Here is a 15,884-nt window from a genome sequence, read left to right as displayed (position 1 = left end):
TTGCAGCAATTTGCTGGCTTTCTACGGTTTCTACCTCTTCTTAATTAATCAGTGTTGAGAGAGAGATTGAAAAATGCACTCACTAAATATATTTCAGATCTCCTTATCTTTTACACGTAGTAAACAGTCATACATCCTTGGCATGTAGTACTACATAGATAGTATAAATTTAAGGGAGTTACAAACGCCCATTTCATTTTGCAACTATCCAAATGAGTAGTTAGCAAGCGGAGGTGGCAATTGGCTAGAGCGGATTAGGTGTCATCTTGTAGCAAATAGAAGAACGGTGACTAATTAACGAGGATAAGGTCGACTACGATATATTATATCTCCAGGTCCAAAGTAGTACGAGTACGTGTTATTAGCCCTATTGTCGTTGTTTCTCTTCGCGATCTGCTGCGACATAGCATGGTGTTTTCGAAGGTGATTAAAGAGGTAGAATGTGTGTGTACGTTTATACATATTGTTTTTTAGTCTTCATAGAAATAGAATGTATGCACATGTTTATAAGAGTGAGTTTGTACGCGTTGTAAGTGTCTGCATTGTAGTGTGTTTCTTAATAAAATAAATTATATATCTACACTCAGCAAAATAGTAGGGAGTTTATTCGATTAATTTGTGTGCTGCCCACAACCGACGGAGGTGGCTCACGGGGCAAAGGGGTGCTCACAAGTTACAAATATAGACGATCACAACAAGTAAACACTCACCCTTTTGAATGTATACATGCACATCTTATATTCATGATCAGCAGCTCCGAAAAAATGAGTCGGATATCAACCAACACATTCATCCGAGTCTCCATACCTTATTTGTCAGCATGTTCGAGAGAATCAACACTGCACTAAGGATGCGTGGGAATATGTAGTTAATTTTTACACGTGGAATTTAAGCTACGTTCTCTTGAATCATACTTTGTAAATAATTAATGAGCATGTTTGTTTGAGGTGTGAAAGTCATAACCAAATTTGAAAATCAGAACTTAGTCTAGGTTTTTTTTTCTTTTTCCATCACTTTAATTTTTTCAGTTTTGACTTTTGTACTGTCAAGAGTAGAATTATAGAAGTTCTATTCTAAAATTATTTGTATTACTTGGTTTTTCCATTATAAGCTGCAGTTGTAAAAACACCTTCTAAGCAGAATAATAAACAAGTAGTACAATTAAGTTTTAATTTCTGGTTGCTTCACTTGTTTATCTTTGTAATAATTGATTTGGCGTGGAGATAAATTTTAGATACGAATATATAATTATTTCAGTTTGTTTTACGGATCAAATTATGGTTGAATAAAATATTGTTATCCATCTGTATGCCTCTTCGAAATGTTTCACATTTTTTAGCGCAATTTTATTGTTCGCAACATAAGTATTCCCCCAAACGTTGAAACGTGAAGAATTACCCCAAGGTAGTAGCCCCATCATTTTGCATAATGGAGGAAAAAACAAAAGCACATATTTGCAAATAAAAGGTAATTTATAAATAAAACTTTTATATACATGTTTTAAACTATCTAAAAGTAGGGATAAAAGAAAAACTGCGACAAAAAATCTCAAAATCAAATTAAATTTGAAAATTTATTAAATTGTGCTGATAAGTCAATCGCAATATACAGCCAAGTCCATTTCTTCTTTTCTGCTCGCGGAAAAAAAAAATCTAAACTCCCCGAATTTTACCGTCCATCTCAAATCCAACGCACCAGATCAACCCACACCACCCCGCAGCGTGGCTGTCGTATTAAACACACCTCTCCCCTTCCTTTCCCTCGCCGCGATAAACCTCGCCGACGGCGCGGAGAGAAATCTGACTCTCCAACCTCCCGTCCTTGGTCCTTACACGCAATTATAGGGGCGTGGGTCCCACGTCTCAGTGAGAGAGAGAGAAGCTTTTTTTTTCTACATCTGAGACGTTCGCCGGAGATGGCGTCGGAGCTCACGTACCGCGGCGGCGCGGGGGCCCCGGGCTCCGCCTCCGACGGCGGGGAGTACTCCCCCAAGCCCTCCAAGCCGCTCTCCTGGCTCACCCGCGCCGCCCGCTACGCCGCCGCCGAGCACCGCCCCGCCTTCGCCCTCGCCGGGATGCTCCTCGCCGCCGCCCTCTTCTCCCTCTACGCCCCTTCCTCCGACGCCTCATCCTCCGCCGCCACCACCACCACCACCACCTTCAGCCACCTCTCCTCGCTCCCGTCGTCGTCGGCGGCGTCGCTGCACGAGTCCGCCGGGGGGAAGGTGCCGCTGGGCCTCCGCCGCCGCGCGCTGCGGGTGCTCGTCACGGGCGGCGCCGGGTTCGTCGGGAGCCACCTCGTGGACCGCCTGGTGGAGCGCGGCGACAGCGTGATCGTCGTCGACAACTTCTTCACGGGGCGCAAGGACAACGTGGCGCACCACCTCGCCAACCCGCGATTCGAGGTGATCCGCCACGACGTCGTCGAGCCCATCCTGCTCGAGGTCGACCAGATCTACCACCTCGCCTGCCCCGCTAGCCCCGTGCACTACAAGTACAACCCCATCAAGACCATCATATCCTTGCTCATCAATTACTCTTTCTCGATGCTCATCTAAGTTTTGGTGCTAACTGATAGCTGGGTTGTTTAATTTACTTTCCCATTTCTAGTTAAATTTTGTCGATTTTAGGTGAATTTGCTGGATTCGGTTAGTTTTGGATGGGGAAATTCCTTCTTTTAAGCATATATATTCAACTGCTTGATTTAGGTAGATGGACGTTATAAAAAATCTAGATATACTCATAGCATGACATATCCGTGTTAGTAAGAATTTAGTAAGAAAAAGTTAGTACGTATAGCCTTTTCCGATAACAAATAGAGTGTGAATAGATTTCAGCTGTAATTCTGGAGCTGAGGTGTTCATCTTGATTGTCTGGTCAACCTTTCTCATTTATTTTTGGCCAAATTCATTGCATACTTTATACTCCATCTGAACATGAAGTCAGGGCTTGCTTTCTGATACATAAACTGGCATATCTGGATTGCTCTAATTAAAGATCTTTGGATCTGGCGTTCTGCAACCCGCATCTCTAGTTGCTTTAAACTTCATGAACTGATGGAAACGAAGTTTGCTTAATGTTGTTTTAACTCCAAAAAGGATTGAATATCAAAATTATGCTTTCTATTTATTTTTTGTGGTAAGTAACTGTGAAAAAAAAACGATTTTTAGTGGAAGAAACCAAGTCAAGATTGCATACAGTTTTTTCCAACAACTAGATCTAGTTTAGTGGATTTCGTGCCGATTTGTTAATCGGAATGTCTGTCCCGAAAGGTCAAACAAGCAAGTGTTTTGATTTGTTGATGAGCGGTTTCTTTTAGTTTCTACAAATGGTTACTGTGAGCCTTAACATTTGAGATGACACAAGACCAACGTGGTTGGGACACTGAACATGCTTGGATTGGCCAAGAGGATTGGGGCAAAATTTCTCCTCACCAGCACCAGTGAGGTATATGGAGATCCCCTCCAGCACCCTCAGGTGGAGACTTACTGGGGCAATGTCAACCCCATTGGTAATAATTCTCTGCCAATATTTTGTTTGCCATATTATTTAATGTCTCAGCATTTAACTGACAAATTAACTTAATAGTTACCTTTCATGTTTGGACTGAGTTGTTTGTTGGATAACAGATAAGAGTATGGGAACACCTATGCTGTCAATACTCCGTATTAATTTCTTATAATTTTACTGTAGGACAGAAACCAACAAAATTATGTTTATTTGTTCTAGAAATTTTTTCTAAGAATCAAAATACTGACAGAAAAATAAGCTATTATTGGATTACCCTGTGATTTGAAAAGGCTATAGTACTATGGAGCCACTGCTAATATGAACCGTTGAGAATATAGATGTTTGTTTTTTTTTTTTTTAAAGGAGGGCTACTGGCTGGAATTCCAAATGCTGGGGATTGTGGCTGGGCTGTCCTAATTTTTAGGGCACCCATGCTTTGAATCTTTCGTTTAGAAGATTACACTTTTGCTTGGTAGAAGTAGCTCCGAGAGGGTCAGCCACTTGTTGGATACCTCGCTAACAAGGGAAGAGTAGGATAAAAACTACACCAAGTCAGCATAGTTTTTTCCAAAATAGTGACAGCAATAGAGCATTAGAGAAGAATCAAACAACAGTAGAGAAAGGAGTATTTTCTTCAACTTGACATTTGACAGCAACACTGCAACAGCTAACCCTTTCCAAAAAGCAGTCCTTATATTTTGGCATATACTGTGTGGTTTCATTTAAGCAATGTTTTGCTTGTTCCACAAGAGATTTTTAATGAAAATTATTTATTCGATAATAGGTGTTAGAAGCTGCTATGATGAGGGCAAGCGCACAGCTGAAACGTTGACCATGGATTACCACCGTGGTGCCAACCTTGAGGTTTATGCTGTTTAGGTTATTTGTGATGGATAGCATTCAGGCTACTTTCTTCTTTTGGAAATTATGTTAATTTATGATATTGTGTTGTATTTAGGTGAGGATTGCTCGGATTTTTAACACATATGGTCCTCGCATGTGCATTGATGATGGCCGTGTTGTCAGCAACTTTGTTGCTCAGGTAGCCGTCACTTGCATCTTCCTCTTTTGGCTCCCGAATTTACAGATGGTTTGATTGTTCCTTTGATACTGACATCTTGTTTCTGCAATTATGGTTTTCAGGCACTGAGGAAGGAACCTTTGACTGTCTATGGTGATGGCAAGCAGACTAGGAGCTTTCAATATGTCTCTGATTTGGTGGGTATATCTATAACATGATGAGACACCTGAACAATATCAATGACCTGATATCTGCCTGTTACCTTATTTGCATACATTCCCTGAGCATATAATTGTGTTTTGTTGTCTCATACATGAAAGTAGCATCACCGAAATGACTAATATACTTGATGTCCTCTGCATAATACTCTGAGTACACATTTATGATCTGCTGAAGAGCAGAATGTTGACTTCTTGCAGTATATATTTAGGTATCCAGTAACTTTGATTGACGGTGAGGGTTTATGGTGATTAGATCATCTCACATCTTTTTTTGTTTATATACAAGGAGCAATCCCCTCTTTAATTATAAACCAATATTTAGATCTGCCATCTAATTTTATTGATAATGCGTGTATCAAGCTGCTAATGTGATGATTCTTTCAGGTGGAAGGGTTGATGAGCTTGATGGAAGGGGAGCACATAGGACCATTTAACCTGGGTAATCCGGGTGAGTTCACCATGCTGGAGCTGGCTAAGGTTGTCCAGGACACCATTGATCCGAATGCTCGCATTGAGTTCCGTCCGAACACTGCGGATGATCCACACAAGCGCAAGCCTGACATCACCCGTGCGAAAGAGCTCCTGGGCTGGGAGCCCAAGGTTCCCCTGCGTGAGGGCCTTCCCCTCATGGTTACCGACTTCCGCAAACGCATCTTTGGCGACCAGGAAGCCTAATCTGCAGCAGCTGGTGGCATGTATTAAATTTCAACATGACAACGGCACACAACTCATTAAAATCCTATAACTTGTACTTTATAGTAACTACATGTGGAGAAGTTAAATCGGGTAGAAATACTTGGAAAGGAAATTGGTGCCTTGGTTCTTTGGTTGCTTCATACCTCACGGACAAAATGGCCATGGCTGAATACATAGCTAGTTCTTTGGACACATGGGGATGCTACTAATACTATCAATCTATCATAGGCACTACTGTAAGCTACTGTCTTTTTTGGTCTTGCTCATAGAAGCCATATGGTGTTATACATGTAATCTTTATTGGAAACTCGATATATGTTTCAGTATGAACAGAACATTCCACTTGCTTACATGAAGCATCTTTTTAAACTTTTTTTTGACCAAATTTGCACTGGATTGGAGGAAAAGGAATGGTTTGTGATACATTACATTACTTGGCAAGTTGGCATATGTCTTGACTCTTAACACCTCTATAATACACGAAGTCATGCACACTGTGCCACTTATTGACCATTCTAGGCAGGCTGGAGCCTCTAATCTTTACATTGTTACAAAGCTACATTTCCGAGTGGTGATGCGTTCGGCCGGCGAGCCCGGAGAAGCAGCCGCCGCGCCGCCGTGGAGGGCCGCGCTTGGCGTCACCGTCGACGTCAGCGGCGCCGCCCCTCTCGCCGCGGATGAACCTGTCCGGCGACGCCATCATCTTCATCAGGCGGTCCTCCACCGTCCAGGTGCGGCTGCGCCCGTTGAGCCAGGCGACGATGTCGGAGAAGATGGCGTCGACGTTGTGGTCGGGCTCGCCGGCGGTGAGGCCGTGCCACATCCCGGCGTAGAGCTTGATGGCCTTGTCGGCGCTGGCGGCGCGCTCGTACAGCGCCCGGCTCACCTCCGGGTCCGTCACCGTGTCGGCGTCGCCGTGCAGCACGAAGAACGGCAGCTTCACCTGCCAAAAAAAACATTACATTGTCAGGATCAAATTCAAATAATCTTACTGTCATCTTACATGGCCAAGATCATACTCAAGTGATCTTAGTGCCATCCTAAAGATGTGAGAACTAATTGGTGCATATATTGAGTTGATTTGAAGACGAGGGGTACATACCTTGGACAAGCTGTCCTCTACGTACATGCTGGTCCTGAGCATCTCAAGTGCGGTCTTGAGCCTCGGCTTGTCCTGGTATATCAGCTTGTTCTTCCTGATCTGTTAAATTTGGCATGGCATGGCAAAGAACACACCAAACTGAGTTTATATGCTCAACGACAACAAATCTGTTGGACCACTGTATCAAATGTTCAGAAATCATGTTGAACTAACTCATCATGTGGGTTTCTCTAGCAAACTTAACAGTTAACATAGGGCTACTACCAATGTTAACTGAAGCAAATGTTACTGAAACTGACTTGATAACACAAAACAGAAATAAAAAAACTGCAAATGTTTTTGCACGGACCTTTTCGCGCTTGGCAGGGTCCTTGAAGGCGGCGTCGATGACGTCCTTGGTGGGAACAATCTTCCACCTGGGGATGACGTCCTCTACCTGCGTCAGGAGAGAGATCACCACCGGGTGCGGCTTCACCTTCTCCGATATCTGAACACCAGCAAATCGGAAGGAAACGCACCAAGTTTCAGTCTTAATTTTTCTCAGATCAAATTATTCAGAAGAATATTTCTGCACGCGCATGCAGCGAGCTACCTTGCACATTGGCGCGACGAGGATGGCGCCGTCCCAGAACGTTGGGTCCTTCATGTGCAGCAGCAGCGCCACCGCGCCGCCCATGGACTCGCCGTACAGGAACCGGCTCTTGCTCCTGTACTCCTCCATGTCTGCAAATTTTGCAATGCGAGCAGCATCAGTCACAGTGAGGCAGGCATCCATGCAAGACCTGGGAAAATGGCCTGAAGTGAGAAAAGCGCAGCGCTCTTGCAGCTAGCTCCACGAGGTGGTGGGCTAGACGACCTGGGTTCGACGTCTCACCCTTTCTAATTATTTCATATTAGGTCATTCCCTAATATCCACGTCTTTTTAAAATGGCCTGCTGTGGTTTTCTGGTAGAAGTCAGATTTCTTATTATAAGACTTTCTAGCATTGTCCACATTCATATATATATATATATATATATATATATATATATATATATATATATATATATATATATATATATATATATATATATATATATATATATATATATGTTAATGAATTTAGACATATATGTGTGCCTAGATTTATTAGCATCTATATGAACTAGGAAGGTGGCCCGCGCGTATACGCGGGCACTATATTATTGAAAGGTAAGATTATTGTTTGGCCTGCTGTGGTTTTCTGGTAGAAGTCAGAGAAGTAATTTCTCCGTTTCATATTATAAGACTTTCTAGCATTGTCCACATTTATATATATGTTAATGAATTTAGACAAATATATGTGCTTAGATTTATTAGCATCTATATGAACTAGGAAGGTGGCCCGCGCGTATGCGCGGGCACTATATTATTGAAAGGTAAAATTATTGTTTGTTCAGAAATTTTGTCTCATAGATTTAGGGCAAACTAAAGTTTGGATAATATTATTTTATAATAATTTAAGGGTTCTATTTTTCTTAAGGTATCTTAGAAAACCATTCACAAACTTTTGAGTAGGAGATGGATTAAGTAATTATGATTTTTGAATCATGTTTTTTTCTCGAGTAAATTAGAAACTATTGATAGTTAATTATCATACAGTCCATGTATATACATACCGTGTATTATGGCCGCAAATTAAAAATGTGAGTGCAAGGTACTCAAAATTCTTTTGATTAAATCGTCTCATGAAGGCGCATGATATAGTAATAAAGGGAGGGAAACATATACATAGGAAAAAAAGAAGAAAGAGAAAAATGAAAAAAAGGGAGGGGAGGCGTACGTACCCGCGTATGTAGGTGCGTACCTATGACGAGGTGGGACCTCGTAGTATTTAGGTTGTTTTAAGATCAATTTAATCTAACGGAATATTGGACATACCGATTTAAGTGAAAATCAAATAATAGATACTTTGATTTTTTTCTGAGAATTTATAATATTTGCCCTAATTTATTATAGCACCACGTGACAGCTTGAGAGTATTTTAAGGAATTTTAAATGACTAATTAGAATATTAACTGCGCAATATATATGTATGGGACATATGGTAATATTTGTTCCAACTTCGTCCATGTTTATATACATGTAGAGAGAAATTAATTTTGTGGCTAGCAAGCCATTAGATGTCTAATTAATAGCAACTAATTTTGACACCTATTTACAATTGTTAAGAGTAACTCTTATATATTCATCTTACGACTTTGATGATCCGTTGATCACCAATTTCCTGATCACCATGGCTCGCATGAAAAAAAATATGTAGTACTTAAGGTTTAGGATAGTTGAAATTGATGAATTATATAATTTATGTGATAGCTATTTGAGGGTATAAATAAATGACATGACTCCTAAAAAGTTAGAATGTTATTTAAAGAAGACACCATTTAGAAACTTGGAAAGCGTGCAAACAAAAATCCAAAATATGGAATCGGGAAAAAAAAGAGAAGGCCTTAAACTCCCTTTTATCACCCTTGTCGTAGTAAGAGTTCTATTGATATTCGTTAATATTGCGCTCACATTTATAACGTAATGAATCCTTTCACATGTACGAACAAATAGTACAAAATCCAAATACGACATAACACAAATATATTATAATTGTTATGTAATCAACTCTCGGTTTCAACTTAAACAGAGCTAATTAGTGTTGAGAAAAACACAACCCATGGTTCTTAATTATTCTCTCGCTGCATCACACCTTTAATTTTCTTTTCATGTTATTAACAAAATTAATCATATCCATATATGATTTGATATGTGGCAAAGCGGTAGCGCTATAGCGGTTGTGATCACTTTAGATGTCTCAAACACTATGCTTTGTCACACATGCGAAAGGCAAAAGTGCAGACGTTGCATTATGCAGCGGGCAAAAAGAGAATTTTGGACGCTTTATTTATTAACAAATAATAGATCCGATGATTATAATAATAGGTCCACCAGTTCTAGTGTAAGTGTAAATTAGTTAATATAGATTTTACATTGTTAATTTAATGGGTAAACAATATAATGGTGTAGGCATTATTTTGAAACAGTGCATTACTTGATAATAATAGACCAATGTAATAAAAAGTAGATCTAATGATTTATATAATGGAGCCATCAGTTTAAGTACCCGTATAAATTAGTTAATATAGATATTGTTTATTTGATAGGTACACGATATAATTATGTAAAACTTATTTTAAAATAGTGCGTTATTTGAAAATAATAGTACAGAGTACACCGGCTTAAGTTATATGATGGTAGATTCTTTGTTTATAAAATTATGATTATTTAAAAAATATATCCATTATATATATAAATGAAAAAAAGAAGAAAAAAGGAAAAAAAAAGGGGGGGAGGTAGCGTACGTACCATGTACGTACGTATATACTCCACCTGCCAATGCGCGGGAGGAGAGGATAGGTGGGACCCATGGTATTTAGTTTGTTTTAAGATCAATTTTATCTAACGGTGTATATTGGACCCACTAATTTAAGTGAAAATCAAGAGATAGATGTTTTGCTTTTTTCTTAGAATTTCTAGGATTTTCTCTATTTTATTAGAGCGCCATGTGGCGGCTTGAGAGCGTTTGTAGCATGTTTCATGGACTTTTAGTATATAATAGATAGATAAATGTTGACAATGTTAGAAAGTCTTATAAGCTGAAACGGAGGGAGTATATTTTTTTTCTGCACTTAACGAATTAATGAACAAAAACCATGGATTTGCTTTCCGAACTAGTAAATGCCTAAATGGTGCGATTTTTTTTTTCTTTTTCTTGTTTTGCAAAAACTTTGTACATATGAATTTTTCAGAACGCTGTTTTAAGCGTATTTTGAAACTTTATAACAGCTAATTCATTCGTTTATACCATCCAATAAATATCACAAATCATTCAGCTATTCAGCACGAAAGAATGCATAGGCATGTAACTGTAGCACTAATATGTTATACTGTGAAATCACTACCTTAGTTTTATAATTTATATTATAAGTCGTTTTGATATTTTTCTAAATCAAATTTCTTTATTTTTAACTAAATTTATGAAAAAGATATAGCAATATTTTTAACATAAAACAAAGAAACTATCAAAATATATTCAATGTTAGATTTAATATAAAACTAATTTGGTGCTATAAACGTTGTTATTAACTTGATCAAATTTTTAAGAAGTTCGATTTTAAAATAATCAAAACGGCCTATAATATAAAACGGAGAATGTAGCTTACTGCGATATATCAGGCTTCAGTATACAACAGCAACCAGGAACGGACGCCTCTCGAGTAACCAGCCACATGGGCCAAATTTTAATACTACCAATTTTAGTAGTATAAAATCTGAACTAGCGTGAAAAAAATTGATACCAAACCAAACATGCAAATGACGCTATTGAAATTACTAAGATTTTAGTAGAGTAAAATTGGCTTCAATCCAAACAAACCGATAATAATTAATGTTGCCACAGGACCGACCAAGCACTGGTGATTGCCGGGTAGTGGTGATCGCTGAACAGTGGGTACCCTACTATAGTACCATCACCGATGACGATCATATATATATGATTAATGCTCAATGGCCTACCGATCGAGCCCTCCATTGCCGATGATGAACCAAGATCGATTCAATGCGTGCCAAACTCCGTACGTACGTCCCCCTTCATCATTAGGTGGGGGACAAATGACAAGTAGCTGGCTAGCTACCATATGTTGGATTCAGGTATTTAGCCTAAGCGGGCAACGACAAGGATTAAAAGCTAGTTGGTGCCTGAATTATCATGTCATCACTAATGCTAAAACGGACGTACAGTAAACGGCAGCTAAGTTGAAACATTGCATAGCTACACACAGACAGAGCCTGGCTTGATAGTGTACTGAAATTGTGTAGCTGAATGTAAAGTAAGCAGAGAGGTTGAAGAGGGAAGTAATGAAGAAAGGGTAGAGATTTTGTTGTTTACCGCAGATGGACTTGAAGAAGCGGTGGCAGTCGTCGACGAGACGGCGGAAGCTGCGGATGTAGCAGCGGGCGCCCATCGACTTGCCGTGCCCCTCGTAGTCCATGCCGAACACCCCGTACCCCGCCGCCGCCAGCCGCATCCCACACTCTGCATCCCATATCCATCCAATCCCAAATGTTACTCTTCCACATATCCAGGAACCCATTTCTCATATAAAAAAAAGATTCAGATATTGTCACATACTCACTTCATCTAGCTAATAAATTAAGCCTTTAAAACAAGAAATCGAAAAACACACAGAACTATAAAAAATGTAAGGTTTTTTTTAATGGAAATACGAGTGTAAAGCACATGGTTGAAAAACATATGAAAAATAAGCGGTTGATCTGCTGCCTTGGCTACAGCAACGCAGAGGCATGAAGGAAAAGTTTCCATGTGATTCGACCTTATGCTAAATTTCCAGCAAACTCTCCTTTTCTTGAACCACTTTATATGAATTTTATAGAACTATTATTGGAGTCTCAATCGTTTGATTTAAAGAACCAAATAGACAATTTTCATATAGAATTTAACTCCTACAAGTTTTCTATATCTCTTTTAACAGATCAACGGGGCCAATTCTGCAGGGGTGTAATACAGCACAGTGTAAGTTCAGGGTACAGTATTGTGCACGCATGCAGTTGGGAGTATAATACTGTAAAACTGGCACTACACAAACACAAATACACAATACTTAATTTGCTACCACACAGTACTACTCATACTGTACACAGCCAAGATTGTCAGGAAATGAATTCGTCAAGTCGCAGTATTGAATGAACCCAAGCATTACGGCTACAGTAGTAGTACTTGGTGGCCTAGCTAGATCGATCTGCAACCTCTACTCCATTAAGGAATTTTAATGGCAGCTCAACCACACCCAGCCATTGCATTGCAGGCACGTACGTAGGCCATCCTTCTCGTCGTGTGCCCAATGCTCATCAACACTCCTTCGATCGGTTGCCAAATAGCCCGGATCAGCCAAGCTGACGCAGCGTTGCAACCACCCACACCCACACCCACCCAACCCAATTTTTATTTCTTTTCAAACATTTAAAAAACTCAAAATTTTAATTAATTTATAATTACTAACGTGGCATACAAACAACGAAGGAGATGGTTTAATAGAGATTGAGGCGATTCGACAAGTGGCAAATTATGCCTCGCCATCTCTCAGCTAAATTAAACGCAACAATAACAATGATGCTAAAGCAACTCATTAAGTGTCGTCTGCTTAAATCGTGTGTGATTAGTGTTAAATATGGTGGTTAGATTAAGGAAAAGAGTTGGCGGTGTGGTTGGTGCTTAACTTAATGGTCAGGGCCGGCAGGTCAGGCCGCTCACCTGTACTGCAACCTCCCTTCTTATTTTTTTTCTCTAATTTCCTTCTCGCGATCTCATATAAATGGATGGAAATCAGAAATTAATGGATGCATCATGCATGGATGGAAGGGACTCGTTGCATTGTTGACAACTATGGCCTGCAGAAGATGCTTGAAAGGGACCGTCAGAACAGATTATGCAGGCTTATGCTTAAAACCTGGCTAGCCTCCGGCTCAAGGACGTATCAAGTACTTCAATAATAGCAGCATTAGTTGGTGGCTACCAATGTGTCTAGCTCATCGATCAGCAACTACCAAATGACTTGGAAAAGCCTAACTAAATCTTAGGGTTGCTTTGAAATGTAAGAATTTTACAGAATTTTCGGAGGAAAACTAGTGTAAACCCGATAATTTCTTCTCACGAAATTTTTCTATTTCAAAGTAGTCCTAAAACAGAAAAACATGCTACAAAGATGACAGACACATAGTGACTATATAGAATGTAAGGTGAGAGATGCTTTTCGTAGGAACAATGATGCATCACCCTTGCTCAAGTTCTACATTGTACAACACGTGCAAATCGACTAATGGTCGTGCTAATCGCTAGACCACTCTACAGTCGATTAACTATGGAGGTCAATGAGCTCGCAGATGTGGCAACAGGGTTACCACTGGTGACAGCCAAAAGAGGAGGAGACAGGAGGTAGTTTTCAAGGTCAGAAGCATATGAATGATTGATGGGGAGCAGTTAATTTAATTTTGGGAGGTGCATGCATCACTGCCTGCCTGCCTGCTGCCTTGAATTGAACCGATCGAAATCGATCGATCGATCGATCGTTCGATCGAGATCGACCTGCCCAGGACGGCTTTTAAATGCGTCGATCGGCCAGTAAATCGCAGCAGCTACTCCTACCGCTGCTACTGCAGTGTGTGTCCACATTGATCAATATCCATGTCGATGTGATCGATGCTTGCATGCTGCATCCTCTTGAGACAGAAGAACACTATTACTGCGAATATAACCCTCCCTTTTCTCTGAGTTCATGATCTAGGTTAATGACAGATCGAGCACTATACACTAGTAGTCTAGTACTACATCGCAGTGCAGACAGAATTGGAAAGGTTCTCTGAACTGAAATTTTGTTAAGGTTCTCTGAACTGAATATATTTTAAAGTTATCTTAACTGAATTTGTAGCATGCAGAAGAGTTAGTGTTGTTGAGCAAACTATATGGGCACCCACCAGAATTATGCAAGTGGAGTATTAACTATCTACCATCTTGTATAAATGGTATAGCACTAACCGCTAATACGTTTTTGGGTTCTTCATGTTAATTTGGTAGTATATCAAACATATGGCAATAGTATTAAGACAGTATATATATTTACTGAGATCCTCCACCATTTACTGCCTACAGCAGATTGGTGGCCAGGACTGTATGAGAATTTTTCAGTGCCAAAAGCATCTAGAAGCACTGTATAATGACCAACAATTACACAGCCTGAATAAAGCTGCATGTGAATCCATCAATGCATCTAGAAGCAGAGTTGTGATATCCACGCCTACCAACATCTAACTCGTGAAACCCCACCTAAAAAATTTCTTTTCTTTGTTCTTATTTGCTGGGTTCCTAATCGCTACGTGCCCAGGTGGCAGCAGAACAAATGGAGAGGTCCAACCAAAAAAAAAAGTCACAGAAAAAAAAAAGATTTCTCTGTGCATGCATGCTCTACTCTGTCTGAGGCAAGCAAAAGCTAAACAAGCAAAAGAAAAGGGGAAAAAAACAGACAAGCCAAATGTGTGCCAGGTTCATACCTCTCATGTAGCCGCTGCACTCCATGGCATAGCCTGATGAACAACACACAGAAACAAAACAACAAGAATCAATTAGCCTCGAAACATGAGAACAATCTCGTTTCCGTCTAAAAATTTCAGAGAGAAACAAAGACAAAGTTCATTCTCGGTTGGTTCTTTTGCTCAATGCATATGCAGCTAGCTATCGAGCTTTGAATCTAGTACTACATACGTACCGTGGCAGAGGAAGACGAGGGCCTTGGGCGACGTTTTGGCGGGCAGCCAGCCGCAGGTGAAGAGCTGCACCCCTCTCGAGTTCCGCACGTACTCCTGCTCCCCCCATCCATCCATGGCGCCCGGAAGAATGCATGTCAGGTTCAGTACGCGAGAAAATGGGAAAACGATAGAACAGATGCAATGCGAAGCGCGGCTCACCTCGTGGTATTCGACTTCCATTGATATCTCGGCCGGCCTCGAGAGGAGGAGGAGAATGAGGAAGAAGAAGAGGAGGAACGGAGGAGGCTTGTGTAGTTAGTATTAGTTTGCTGGCTGACGCCGTGGCACGGTCGTGGAAAAGATAGAAAGAAAGAAGGGAAAGAAAGGCGGGACGATGGATATGGGGTGTAAAAGGAAGAGAGCAGAGGTCGGAGTCGCGTACTACGTTTGGATCCGGATCGGATGGATGCTTTTAGTTCGGTTCCAGCTTGTGCGGCAGAGTTGGTATCGGATTTATGCTCTGCTTCACAGCTGCAGTGCTGCTACGTACGCACGGACGGGGTAAGTTGTGAGCTCTACTGTTTGTCTGTTTATAATTACCACTCCCTCCGTTCCAATATGCAATTTCTTAAGAGTTCAAAATTTATTGTAAAATATGATAAACTTATATATCTGTTTTATTTTCTCAACCAATCCCAATAATCTCTAGCTAGTTTAACTTCATCTCTATTTAATCTCTGTTAAAAACGGCTTATATTTTGGGACGAAAAGACTATGTACTTGGCATCTTGGTACGATAGAATAATGCCAGCAGCATTTACTCGTTTACATGGAAATATTCTTTACATCGACAAATATAAGTATTTTTTAGGGGTTTTAGCAGAAATTAGGTAGAGATAAAAGTACTTTTAATACCCACATGAGAGATTACTTGATTGAGAAAGATAAATGTAGTTGTATGATGGATAGGGAAAGAGTAGTACTCTGTCCGTTTTAGTTTATCTATCGTT

The 15,884-nt window shown here is 40.3% G+C and overlaps 2 protein-coding genes across 3 annotated transcripts; one reads left to right on the top strand and one right to left on the bottom strand.

Annotated features, from left to right (window-relative positions):
• The first annotated feature begins 1,766 nt into the window (after positions 1 to 1,766).
• On the top strand, positions 1,767 to 5,797 carry LOC4327295 (UDP-glucuronic acid decarboxylase 4). 2 transcript variants are annotated; one of them, XM_015765412.3, is made up of 6 exons: positions 1,767 to 2,515; positions 3,363 to 3,510; positions 4,294 to 4,373; positions 4,468 to 4,551; positions 4,653 to 4,727; positions 5,136 to 5,797. In XM_015765412.3, the coding sequence occupies exons 1-6, from the start codon at positions 1,916 to 1,918 to the stop codon at positions 5,424 to 5,426; spliced, it is 1,278 nt and encodes a 425-aa protein (XP_015620898.1). In that variant the 5' UTR covers positions 1,767 to 1,915; the 3' UTR covers positions 5,427 to 5,797. The 2 variants fall into 2 exon arrangements, with proteins under 2 accessions (XP_015620898.1, XP_066166138.1); XM_066310041.1 differs by having other exon boundaries at positions 1,767 to 2,520; positions 3,368 to 3,510.
• Positions 5,798 to 5,843: 46 nt separating this feature from the next.
• On the bottom strand, positions 5,844 to 15,348 carry LOC4327293 (caffeoylshikimate esterase). The gene is made up of 8 exons (XM_015765413.3): positions 15,094 to 15,348; positions 14,895 to 14,988; positions 14,680 to 14,712; positions 11,504 to 11,650; positions 7,142 to 7,272; positions 6,899 to 7,036; positions 6,550 to 6,648; positions 5,844 to 6,390 (listed from the first exon to the last, which is right to left on the bottom strand). Exons 1-8 carry the CDS (start codon positions 15,112 to 15,114, stop codon positions 6,004 to 6,006), a joined length of 1,050 nt encoding a protein of 349 aa, XP_015620899.1. The 5' UTR covers positions 15,115 to 15,348; the 3' UTR covers positions 5,844 to 6,003.
• Positions 15,349 to 15,884: the final 536 nt, after the last annotated feature.

Source organism: Oryza sativa, chromosome 1 (assembly GCF_034140825.1).
Source record: "Oryza sativa Japonica Group chromosome 1, ASM3414082v1".
NCBI lineage: Eukaryota > Viridiplantae > Streptophyta > Magnoliopsida > Poales > Poaceae > Oryza > Oryza sativa.
The sequence above is the reverse complement of the archived record's forward strand: the minus strand, read 5'-3'. Positions and strand labels throughout refer to the sequence as shown.

Bases quoted from the DNA above. Each gene is read 5' to 3' on its own strand.
- LOC4327295 (XM_015765412.3), top strand. From the start codon at position 1,916: ATGGCGTCGGAGCTCACGTACCGCGGCGGCGCGGGGGCCCCGGGCTCC. The intron at 4,374-4,467 runs GTTTATGCTGTT...TGTTGTATTTAG, and splicing joins ACCGTGGTGCCAACCTTGAG to GTGAGGATTGCTCGGATTTT. The intron at 4,728-5,135 runs GTGGGTATATCT...TGATTCTTTCAG, and splicing joins TTCAATATGTCTCTGATTTG to GTGGAAGGGTTGATGAGCTT.
- LOC4327293 (XM_015765413.3), bottom strand. From the start codon at position 15,114: ATGGAAGTCGAATACCACGAG. The intron at 7,273-11,503 runs GTAAACAACAAA...CAAAATTTGCAG, and splicing joins CTTCTTCAAGTCCATCTGCG to ACATGGAGGAGTACAGGAGC. The intron at 6,391-6,549 runs GTATGTACCCCT...TTTTTTTGGCAG, and splicing joins TAGAGGACAGCTTGTCCAAG to GTGAAGCTGCCGTTCTTCGT.